Source organism: Motacilla alba, chromosome 1, assembly GCF_015832195.1.
Source record: "Motacilla alba alba isolate MOTALB_02 chromosome 1, Motacilla_alba_V1.0_pri, whole genome shotgun sequence".
Lineage (NCBI taxonomy): Eukaryota > Metazoa > Chordata > Aves > Passeriformes > Motacillidae > Motacilla > Motacilla alba.
This window is the reverse complement of record NC_052016.1, coordinates 100,128,473-100,141,088: the sequence shown is the minus strand read 5'-3', so window position 1 is coordinate 100,141,088 and position 12,616 is coordinate 100,128,473. Positions and strand designations below refer to the sequence as shown.

The 12,616-nt window shown below is 39.6% G+C and overlaps 1 protein-coding gene across 2 annotated transcripts in view; it reads left to right on the top strand.

Moving 5' to 3' along the window:
- COL4A2 (collagen type IV alpha 2 chain) overlaps positions 1-12,616 on the top strand; it is a 140,662-nt gene that overhangs the window by 107,203 nt on the left and 20,843 nt on the right. For both annotated transcript variants that reach the window (XM_038131692.1, XM_038131701.1), the window contains exons 23-29: positions 2,245-2,317; positions 2,406-2,512; positions 3,618-3,819; positions 4,580-4,639; positions 5,398-5,460; positions 9,374-9,481; positions 10,663-10,884. In XM_038131692.1, the coding sequence (XP_037987620.1) occupies positions 2,245-2,317; positions 2,406-2,512; positions 3,618-3,819; positions 4,580-4,639; positions 5,398-5,460; positions 9,374-9,481; positions 10,663-10,884 (835 nt within the window). The remainder of the gene's footprint in view (positions 1-2,244; positions 2,318-2,405; positions 2,513-3,617; positions 3,820-4,579; positions 4,640-5,397; positions 5,461-9,373; positions 9,482-10,662; positions 10,885-12,616) is intronic.

The following is a 12,616-nucleotide window of genomic DNA, read 5'->3' as shown; positions in this document are numbered from 1 at the left end:
CACAACTCTTCTGGGTCTATGTACCTGCTTCAGGGCCTCACTACCCTTAAAGAATTTCTTCCTAATAGCTAATCTAAACCTGCTGTCTGTCAGTATAAAACCATTCCTCTTTTCCTATCACTACGTACCATTGTAAAGTCCAAAGATGTCAGAGCAAACATATTTTCAATTAGTACTTTAGGCTCTTCTGAACATCAAAAAAACAATTTTTTTCACTCACAACTATCTAAAGCTTGGGATTTTTTAAAATATAATTCATTAAACTTTGACTTTATTTTGGCTGTATAAAAAAAACAGAAAAGGTAGATTTTTTGCAAAAATTCAAAATACTTTTATGAGAAGCTATACTTTCTAGAAGTCATGAAAAAATTGACAGAAATATTTCCAAAAATATAGTATTGATACTTCGGTTAAAACTTAGTAATTTCTACAAGGGTTTTTTGCTTTTGAGATTCTTCATGCCAGAATTTAAGTTACTGTAGAATAGAGAGAAGTATAAACATGTACAGACATAGCACAGCAAATTAAAAAAGTAAAACAGTGCAGCTTAATATATTCTTGGTCCATATTCCAGGGCAAAAATCACTCCATAATTTTTTAAGCATGTTCAACAAGCTACATATGTGGATGATAAATACAATTAATCTTGATGAGATCTATGTCAGTTTAATGAAAATGAAGTTTTATCCCAAGCAAAAGGATTTTTTTTTTTTTTTTTGGAGAAAGAGAAATTAGAAGCAGCTGTAAAATATTTTGAAAATACCTCTGTGCTAAATTGTATTATACATAACTAAATCTTGAGGAAAAAAAATTAGCAATGTGAAGATCATGCTATTGGAGCAGTGTTAATGCAGTAATTCAGCATTATTTTAATTTCTTGAGAATTCTTTTGGCCTGAAAAAAATCAATGTCCAAAAGAAACAGCTTTACCATGGAGTACAGATTGGCTTCAGTCCCATTAAAATGCAGTTTTCAAACATGTCCCAGGTAAAGCAGAATGCTTATAATCAAAATTAATCTCACTCTTTTGACTAATGGAAGTGCAAACCTGCATTGTTGTGGTGACCTGCAGCTGAGATACAGTTTTTATACATGCTTTTCATTCAGAATGTCAATAAAATACAGTGGTGCCAAAGACAGACTTTTAAATAATATCTGGCACAGGAGTATTTTAAGCAAAGAATAAATTCATCAAGTACATCCCTTTCATTCAGTGTTGGCCCTGGAATTCTGTAAGAGTTGGCTGAGGAAAACCTGACACGCACAGCTTATATTTTAGTGAGCATGAGTGTAATTATCCAGAACTGAAGCTAACTGGCACAAAACAGTCACTAGTAAATGTCTCTGTAACCTCTGGGCCTTGGCACCTACCATGGATATGGATTTGGTTCTGTGATTGCAAGGCTCTTGGCCAGCAGCTAGAAATGTCACTTTCAGATGGGCTGTTCAGGAGGAGGTTCCAGCATTGTGCCAAAGAATCGAGAATGCCAGAGACTGGTCTTTAGCTTCTCCACAGTTCGTCTTTGCAAGAGAGAAGGTTTCCCTCCTTGGAGATTCCCAGTGCATGGCCAGGCAAGGCCCTGGGCGACCTGCTCCATCTCCAAGTGCTGGGCTGGGCCAGAGACCTCCAGCCCTCCCTTCTAACCAAAACCTTCCCACAGGTCTGTGACTTGATTAAGTGATTTGATCATTTAATCCCTCTGTGCCCAGATTCTTGTCTGGTAAATGAAGGTGGTGCTGCTTTTCAGCCCCAGGACTGTGCTTGAATCACAATCCACTGCCAGCTGCAAGGATGTTCTCCTTGGGAGTGGTGCACGGCAGGAACTGAATGGCAGTAGAACCCTAAGGCTTTCTCCAAGGTAGAAAAGAGTTGCTTGAGGCATTTCCTTTAGTGGCTAACACTGAGTAATTCACCATGTTTTCTCCAGTGCAGTTCTGCAGCAGCAGCCCTGCAGTCACCTGCAGGATCTAGCTCATAGAAAGACACAGGAGTCCAAACCCATCCTCATGCAGAATCTCCTCTACCATGCCATAGAGACCTTGGTCCTAGTTAGAACATATTAATAAAGGTTCTGCACAAGAATGGGATTACTGAAGATTAAATCATTCATGGAAAGTAACAGGAAAGCAGTAAAATTTAAGGAGGCTTTTTTTTAAGCAGTACAGTAGAAATGCCAGTCTTGATACTTATTTCTTAAGCACTTCTGGTTTGGTTTTGATTATTTTAAATGTATGTAACACCAGGGTTATTCGGGTCCAGCTGGTTTTCCTGGACGAAAAGGAGAAAAAGGAGACTCCTTTCACATAACTACAAAAGGTAGAGTGAAAATTCTTATCACCTGTATTTTTCCTGTTATTTATAGTATTAATGAAAGATTGGTCTCACAATGGAATGTCTTCTTTAGGCACCAAAGGAATCCGAGGAGACCCTGGGCTGCCTGGAATCAGAGGTGAAGATGGTTTCCCAGGCAGAGATGGATTAGATGGTTTACCAGGACAGCCTGGCCTTCCGGTAAGCAACAAATGCAGCAAATACACCAGACCCAAGTACTAATGCACTTCATTCTGAGGAGTTATGATCACCAGCCTGTTCTTCTTTCACAGATAATGGTGCAAAACTAGACTGGGTTTGCTGGTTATTGACAAATTAAGCATCAGATTTACTCTCACGGGTTTTAGAAAAATCTTTCACTTTTATTTCCACTTTACATAAACAGCAAGTGGTAGGGTATGGTTCATTAGTAACTCCTTCAGTATAGTCTGAGATTCTTTGTGACTGAACTTCAATAGCTTTGGTACAACTGTGTTGAAGAAAAGCAAAATTTACTACAGTTTTATGTTCTTAAAACGCACATTATGTCATCATAATGCTTGATAGCAATTCATCTAACTCACTGTAGCTATCTAGAAATTAGACATGTAGTCTTTGTTCATTTTCTAACTTCCTTCTATATGCAAAATTAAACACCTCACAAGAAGAATTCCTGTGGCCCATCATAAATGATGTTTTGAACCACTGGGATGCTCATATATCATATTTGAAGATGGGCAAGAGCTATACTAGGCACTCTAGACTACAGTATTTTTCCTACCAGTAAAGATGGTACTTTATATTGCTTCTGAAGATAGGAAAGCATTCCCTAATAATGTTTGTAAAAGTGTTGATTCGGTAGTGTATAAATGCCACTGGGAGTGCAGACAGAGAAAAAATGTTTTGGGTTCATTTTTATGTCAGCTTTTCTCAGAGTAAATGCCACAATGGAACATCTCTAACAATGCTTTTGGTCTCCCCAAATCCACTTACAGCTTTTCAGGAAGGACCAGGAGCCCCTCCACAACACTGATTTGTATTGCCCAAGGGCTTTTCATGGGCTTACATTTTTTGGGGAATGTTCCCTCAAGGAGCACTTCTCTCATGCCCTTACTGCCATGTGGTCTACATTAAAGTCAGGTTATTTCAAAAATACTTTCTTTTCAGTGTTGATTGAAAGAGCTGTGACGCAACACTTGAGAAATTACTGACTATAGGATGTTGTTCATGAGAGCAACTCAACTGTTTGAGTTGTGTTTGTTTCTCAGCAAAGTCAGGAGTGACCACCTCCGTTCACTTCCCACAGGGTGATGCTATCAGAGGTTTCCCTGGTGATCCTGGTTATCCAGGTGAATTAGGCCCAAAGGGCTTTCCAGGAGAAGTAGGCCTGCCAGGTGAAGGATTTCCTGGTCCAAAAGGCTTCCGGGGTCCTCCAGGTGACCAAGGACAAGCTGGAAGCCCAGGATCTCCAGGTCTGCCTGGTCTGCCAGGGGAGCCTGGCCAACTAGGTAAGAGACACCACTCTGTCTTACATCAGAGCCATGGGAGATCAGCACTGAGTTGTGTGCAGCATTCATCACGGTTAGAAAGGGACAACTTGGTGGGGGTTATGTAGGGTAAAAGGAAATGCTGGTCCAGAAATATTAAAAAAGGAGATACTTCAGAAGTCCCAGTAGTTTCATGTGAGGTTTTGAAATAACATGAATTAATGTGTTAGTCCCAGCAAGTAACATTTTTCAGGTTTCAAGCAGTTGGAGGCAATGGAGCAATGTCCTGCCATTGGAAATCCCACAGGTGGTTTTCTCTGATTTTCCCATCCAACATAATCTTCTAATTGACCAGGGAAACTCATGTTTCCACCCTTCAGAGCTTCTCACAGCATTTCTGCAGCTTTTAAGTCCTTTTCAACCCCTTGGAAGGGTCCAAGCATAGCAATGCCAGGGCTACATTCAGAAGAGCTCAAGCTCAGATTTTTATTCCTCCACTTCAAGAAGCCTGGCAGAATATTCAAGCACCTGTCAACCTTACACACAGTGCATGGGACAGCCTCCTAACATGGACAGGACAGGTTTTAGGCCTGGATCTAATCAATGTGTGGATAGTGTTCAGTATGTTACAGCAAATAATTTGTATGTGTGCATAATACATAAGAGAATACATCATCTGCTGGTTTTATAGGCACTTTAGTTAGAATTGAGAACATTTTTGTCTTTTTGCAATTTTTTCTCTTTTAGATAATAACTGTGTTTTCTAATTCTTTGCTCAAAGACTGTGGGCAGGTCATTGAAGACTTTCCTAGAGGAGATGGAACCGAACCAATATGGTCAGGTACTGTACATACACATGGCTTGAATATCTTTTTAGTATTCTGCTGCTTTTATGGGTCAATACTTTCTTCTGATGGCTGCTTTGGATGCTCTTGGTTGTAAACTGTTTGAACTTCAGGTCACAAATAACAATGCATATACTCTATGTAGCTCTAAACTAAGTTAATCAAATTTAACATCTTCTAAAATTATTGCACTTTTGGCTCTACAATTCAGAGATTCTTTATTTCATCACTCCTGAGTGTTTATTGTATGATTACTGTGCAATCTATAAAAACAGTACCAGAAATTAGGTGAAAAGAAAATTTTAGCAATTTTTTTAGAAGAACTTTGAGTGAAGATTTTCAGTTCAATATGACACATAAGAAAAAACCCTTCAATTTTTACAAAAATTAACTTGATTGCTTCATGGGTGTAAACCACCCATAGGGAAACAAAGCATGGAAAATACAGTAGGCTGGACTACCTCCTGTGCTGGTCCAACTGGACCTGCTACCATAACCCCTGTAAAATAGGCAGAAGAGCAGCTCTTGGGGTGGAGATCAGCTTCAGTGCTCCCCTGAAAATGCCACACGTAGCAATTTTTTTTTTTTCAATGGAGAATAAAATTTCTTTTAAAATTAGAATAAAATTTCTTTTCAAATTAGGAATTTGATTGTTAATTTCCTTCACCTGGTTTAATGAAATTGTCTCAACTGCAGGCCCAGGGACATAGAGAGACAGTATAGGAGCACTGGCTTTTTGGTTTTTTGTTTGCAGGTGCAGGATGTGTAAGGCCACCAAAAGGATCCCAAGGAAAGCCAGGATTGCCAGGAGCCACAGGTAATGTTTTGCCTTCGCCCGTATTGGGTTTCCCACATTCACTACATTTGGAAGGTATCTTGCCATATCAGTTAAAACTGAGCTTTAGCAGACAGCAAGTTTCAGAAATTACTTTGGAACACAGCATTAACCTGACCCTGCCAAGAGATCCAAGCAGTGATCTAAGCAGATCTAAGCCTAGGTGACTTCACTATTCCTGAACGAAGCCTGGCTTTGCTAATGAGTGTCAGCCACGAAGCAGAAGGCAGAAAGGACAGCCCGTTTGCTGTTCTCCACACGCAAGTAGAGTATACAGAGTCTACAGGTTTAGTGCTAGAGAGTGTACTGAGCTCTCAGAGCTGACTGCACACCTCACAAGGCAAATCCTGTCCTCTGAGAGCAGGGTGATAAAAGGATTTGATGAAGGACTGTGACAGATCCTTCTCATTTTTCCCCTTCAAGTCACGTACAGAGTGCCTTCAGCAAGAGTGAGCCCAAAGTCTGTGGTGCGGCTCAGTGTCTGGGCCAGGCTGACACAACACAGCCATTCTGTCTGTAGCCACGCACACCTGCCTTGCAGAGCTGGTCCCTCCTAGCCCAGAGGGGCCATCTGGTCATCCTGGGCCTCCCCACCTCTGAGCTGTGTTTGTTCTCCTTCCTGCAAAGGGCCCCGAAGGGGATTATAAACGCCCCTCCTCCTTTAAACAAAAAGGGGGACCCATGGATGTGACAGTTTAGTCAGAGAGAGAGAGGCCAGATAAACTTTCCCAGGAATTGTTCTGGGGAGTTTTGAGAAGGCTGAGAGAAAGAATTAAAACAATCTTGCAGTTGGTGTTTTGAACAGTTGTTTTCTCGTAAGATGTTTACCAATAGGTGTCTTCTTAATTAGCCAATGGAGTGACAGGCTGCTGATTAAATGACCAGTCAGATCCACCTGTATCAGAACGGTGTATAAAATAATGGGTTTCTAATAAACTCGGATTAGCTGTCTGAAGAGACCTGGAGTCTGTATGTCACCTCACCCCTGTTCCTGAATCAATAGTGACAAACCTCCTTCCAAGAGGAAGAGGAGGTGAGGACAGAGCCCGAGGGATTGTGTGAGATGGAATTGAGACACATGGGCAAGGTGTGCTGGGTGGTCATAATGACTGACCTTGAAGGGGGAATGTCTGACCAGCACTGATAGTTCCTATAAACTTATGGACTCCCAGCCTAAGCAATAAAACTGTTTTTCAATAAATCCTTCTCATCACCAGCTGTAAAGATACTGACAAAAAACATAGCTGGGTCCTTCAGATTTTGGTAAATGTAAAATTCTTGATGGATCTTTTTCTGTGCTTAAGCCAAGTTTAGAGATCTGGAGCATAAATTTTAAGGTCAAGCTCTTTTTTTTTTCAGCACAAGGTTTATTATGACATACATGGATTGATTAGTTGATTTATCACAGACTAATGCATCTTAAAAGGAAAAATTTTATCTCTGTTGAAGGACTATCTGTGTTTCCTTAGTGCTGGTGCCTAAGTTTGTTGGTAGGATCATGGCTTCTTGTTTTCTTTGCAATATTTGCAGGTTTTTTCTGAATATGATTTGTTTATTTTCATTCATATGAGCTTGAAGGTTTTTCTTTCAGTGAGTACAGTCAGATGTAACTCCCAGCTATAAGACTGCTGCAACACAAATTATGCTGTTTCATGTGTTTTACATTTTGTATTTTTGGTTGGCTCTTTAACAAATCTTTCTCTGCCTTTGTTAGCTTACATGCTTTAGTAATTTAAAGACTTGCTTTTTATCCTCTCTCTCCAAAACCTGGGAAGGGCCCCTTGCAGAGCCCAGTGCAGAACACTGTTCATAGCTGCCTTTCAGTCAGTTCCAGAGGCAGTTCTGGAACCACAAGCCTGGGAGGAAAAGGACACATTTTCACAGCTTCTTTTTGTTCATAGTTGTGTCAGTTGGGTTGTCTGGAGCATCATACCTACCCACATTGGCCAAACCAACACAAAAGCACCAGCACCTCCTTTACACCATTTTCATTGTCTGCTTGGAGTGATGTGGTTTGTCCACAAGATTTCCCAGCTTGTGTTCAGCCAGCACGGAGTTCCTCTGTAGACAGTCAAGTCTCTCGGTGTCCTAGGTGCTAATGGCACACGGCGTATCAAGCCACCCTCATGTCCTTGTGTTCTTTTGAAAGTCCTGGCAACACACACAAACATCTTGGTTATTCAGGAGTCTCAAGGTCTACACAAATGCTGTTGAAAAAAAATTTTAAGCTGTTTTCTGTCTCAAACAACTAAAATATTTGCAAACCAAACATTACATTGCCAAAATAATTTTTTTTTTCATGCTGCTGTTTGGTACACCAGCTAACATCACGTATTGACTTACTGAAATATGTGGTAAGCAGTGAATGGAGTTTCCCTCTGCATCTTCTTTCTCTCACATGGCTTTTTAATTAGTGCAATACTGAACAGAATTAATGAAAGCCAGTTATTGCAGATGGGAAACAAGACCAAGATTCCATTTGGGTAAGAGGCACATTGGAGTTTTTCATTGAGACCTGAAAGCCTAAAATTTTCCTTTTGATTTCTTTCTGAGAAGTTACTTTTCATATAAAGGAGAGAAAAATTCGTCCTGTGCAGCACTGGAGAGTCCTTTAGAGCACAGTGAAATATTATGCACACTGCATTGGCTGCTTATGTGCACCTTATTTCTCATTTTTTAAAATGTTTCCTGCTCCCCTTCACAAATGATAGTTAAAACTACAAATAATCATAGTTAAATAGTATAAATTTCAGAAAACTAAAGTGGAAGAAAGTATCAAATCTAAGTGATATTTCCCTTGGTTTGTCATAGTTAGGGATAGAGAGAAACTTGCTTTCAGTAATGAATAAATGAGTTGTAATTCATGGTGATGCTAAGCAACAATTTTAAATGTTGAAGCATGTTGTTGACCTTCAAGCCTGAGCTGGGAACTTATAAAGTTCAAAGTGCTGGGGAGCGTAGTGGAACAAAGCATTTCCCAGGAATTATTTTCAAAGAACTTTACCAAAAGTCTTGATCTTGTAATACAGTGGATTAACGAGACTTGTGTAATAAAACTATTGCAGGGAAAAAATATTTAATTTTTGAAACATAACAAAAGAATCCTACAAAATGCTTGCAGGTTTTGAGATGTTAAAAAAACAGTAATATTTGCCCTTACTGAAATGTCAAATACTGTATCACAAGGAAAGGGGGTATCATTTTAGCTGTCAGGAGAAAAATCAGTATGAACAAGAGGTCAGTGCCTAAAGAACTGGCATATCCTTTTTTTTTTTTTTTCTGGGCACATCCTTTCTTTTACTAGGAAATCTCTAGACCTGTAATGTTACAAATATAGTAAGTAGGCTAGTTAATTTGTATTCATTGTGAGGGATTATTAGATCTAACCTTTAGCCTTACATTTCTGCTTCTTGGTTATCTAAGCCAGTCTGCTCTTGTTCTGTGATCAGTTCAGCAGGGAAAGGAAATTTTTTTTCCTCCTACAGCATCTCATCTGTGCCCATTTCTGTGAACATTCTTTTTTGACATTGCCTTTTGACCTTAATCTAAAAGCCTTAATTTACAAAATATTGAAAAGCTCCAAAAGTCCATGAAACTAATTATCTTTACCCTAGTAGTCTTCATACCATTAGTCTTTAAGTCAGGTTAATCCATGTTTGTAAAAGCACTTAACCTAGATTTTTAATCCATGTTTTGGGATCTTGAATACTTCTACAGAGCTACTGTATAGCCCTATTAATAATTTTTTTAAGTTTTCATCTTTGCATCCAGAAACACTTCAGGATGATACTTACTACTACCTTTTTTTTTACTACTGCCTTTTTTTTACATTATGTGCGCATTTCTGTTTTGTTTGTACAGATCACACTTTCGTACTTTCTTTTATATAATTTAGGTGCAAAAGGTGCAAGAGGATTCCCAGGTGATCCAGGTCCAATGGGTTACCCAGGACTTAATGGTACACGAGGTGATCCAGGTCGGGAAGGATTCCCAGGTCCTCCAGGTATCTTGAAATAAATAGTCATTCTTTATATACTTTTGACCTTTTTACTGAAGTCATTTAAACACAAATACTTGATTCTAGGTACATTTTCACTTATCTTCCCTTCTACATTGAATCAATAAGCCATTAGACAAAAATATTACTTTTCAAATCCAGAAGTATTTCTTGCAACTTCCATGATGATGAAAAATTTCGTAGATGCCAACCTTTTACAATCTGCTTTATTGTTCAGAATTATAAATGTGATGATAAAAATTCATTAAATTCTCAAAAAGAAATTCAATAATGAGATATTTCAGATTCCAAGTGCACTTTACTTATAATGATGATGAAGAAAGGAAGAAATTAGTAGTATTAGTACTTCCATTTAATTCTTTCCAACATTAGTATAAATGAGCCTATGTGTGTGCCACTGCACACACGATTCATTCAGTGGCATGCACATATAAGCTGCAGTGGGTGTGTATGTTCACAAATCATCAGTCAGTCCATCAAGAATTACAGGAATTACCTCCAGAAACTACCACTTCCCTCTGGTTGACCAAGTTTATTTGGTCAGAGAAATGGGTAATGACTTGCTTGGGGGTTTTTCTGTACCCCTTTACAAAAGCCATTGATGCGACTTAATTTATGAGCTCTCTGGAAATTTTTTTTAAAGATCTGATTTCAAAGTCCTAAATCCTCACAGATTCTGAAGTGCTGCAAAGTTTCCCAAATCCAGTGCCAGGTGGTGCTTTGCCCTCAGGCAGTACATGTCCTGACAGTGTTCTGTGGACTCATCTACAGCATCTGTAGTAGCAACAGAGAAAACAAAAGAAGAGCTGGTGCGTGCCCTGGTGCATCCTGATGCACCAAGGGTTGCATCATACAACATGGCTCTGTGCAGCATAGGGCAGGACCATGAACCTCTATCTCCCCTGGTAAGCTCCACAGAGTGCTCTGATTGCTAAATTAGGGCTCCCATATGGCTCCCAGGCCACAGGGAGCAATCCCCTGCAGTTTTCTGTGCTATCTTTCGCCACTGCTTGGGCTTAACTTTCAGTCCAGCTCCAGTTTTCCAGTCCACAAGAAGCCTTTACCTTGTCATTTGTGGTGATGGGAACATCATGTCGGTATATCTAGGATTTGAACTCCAGCATTTGTAGTGAAGTCTGTGATGCCTAGTCCTGTTTTATTTATAGGTTTCACTGGACCCAGGGGAGACAGAGGCCCAAATGGGCTACCTGGACTGCAGGGACACCCAGGCCTTACAGGAAAATCCGGAGCTCCAGGAGCACCAGGACCGAAGGGCCTTCCTGGTGATGTTTTTGGAGCAGCAGCAGGTTCCCGAGGGGATGTCGGCCTCCCCGGCTTCCCAGGGTTGAAAGGTGCACCAGGAGACCAAGGAGTACCAGGAGCTAGAGGTAACAGCTTCTTCTAATAAAGAAAGGTTTGCTTAAGAGTGTGATTAAAACGCAGCCAAATTGTAGGGATGTGAGAGTAGGAAGAGACCATGTTAGGATGAATCAGAGGTACTGATGACTTCACTATCTATTCCCAGTGCCTTATGATCTCCCATTCTTTCCACTTCTGTGCCAGCTGTTGCCAACCTGCCTGGCTCCTCTGAACACTTCTGGAGATCCATTGCTTATGTTCAGCTGTCCTCCACACTACATGAAATCACCTACAGGAGGATAGCAGAGAACCAAACTTTGCTCGTCTTTGTCGCTTTCAGATGTACTGAAAATTTTTTTCCCTGTAGTTAAGGGAATGGTGGTATTGCTAGTATCCTTTTCACTTACATAGAGCAATAATACTTGAGATTTTTTTTCCCACACCAAAAATGTCTGGGAATTGCATGGCTTTGCTGATAAGCACGCTGCAGTAGTGCTGAATTTGTAAATTTTAGCTAAGAAGACATAGAGTTAGGTAGCTGCTAATAAGCTATTTTACCTTGACAGTTTTTGGGCACTCACAAATAAGAAAAAGATAATATTATATACTTATTTGTAACTTCAGGGTGTTCATTTTCGTTTGTTATTTCACAGACCATAAAAAATACCCTAAAATCCCTGCAGAAAACTGAGTTTCTCCACAAAATCTGATTTTTTCACTCTCTGAACTCTGTGAAGGACTTTTAAAAGCACATGCGGGAATTTAGCATACCCTGCTACACAGTTTCAATTGCATTTGGACCCATAAATAAATTTAGGACTGCTGATTACCCCCTTCCCCTGAGTGGAACTGAGAAAGGAGTAGTAATTGTATGACTGGCTTGAAGCAAGGTTTATCACAGAAACTAGTTCTGGATATCCTTCTCATGATTTTTGATGAAAATAAAGAAGAGCATCATCTTCTCAGAGTTATTTGAAGTGAGGAGAGCTGGCTTCACCTGCAGTAGAGCCCCAGAGTGAATAAAAGGGATGAAAGCAACTCTGTGGCCTTTAACAAGTTTGAGAAAAGGCAAAAAACATCACTAACATGACTGAAGAGGGGACGAAATCCAATTTTGTTTGAAAAAAATAATATGGTGTGACTTTGCACCCTCTTTGTAAGCATTTTTGTTGGACTAAGTTTTCATTAGTAAAAAATACAGTGAAAATAAAAAGCATTACTAGTTTGTCTGTTCTTGATTTATTTTACAGTTCTGACAGAATGGCTCCAGATAGCAAGTGAATTTTTCTACAAGTATGATTTTTTTTAATTTTACATTAAATGGCTAGGGATTCCTTTATACCACCTTTGCCACTTCACTCAGAATAGCAAACTAAAGCCTGTATGCTGTTTTTGAGAAAACCCACTTTAAATGACCACAGTTATAAAGCTCATTTAACTACAGTCAAGCCAATGGACCTGCACTGATGTGAAACCTGAAGAAAGAGTAGGAGATCCACTTGACCTGGATTTTAAACGCCATGTACTATTTGTATGCTGCTGCTTCTCCAAGCTGAATGAAAAGCAGGCATTATCTTTTTAAAACTTAACACCCTCTTTACTCATTTATGGTAGAGTTGTAATTTTTCACCCAGTCATGAAGTCAAAATTAGGGCCTTTTTGCTTAGGAATTTGTATCAGTCTTACCGAAATGCCTTGTAACAACTTGACATGAAAATTTCTAAACAATAACACAGATCCCACCATCTGTCTTAAATGGTA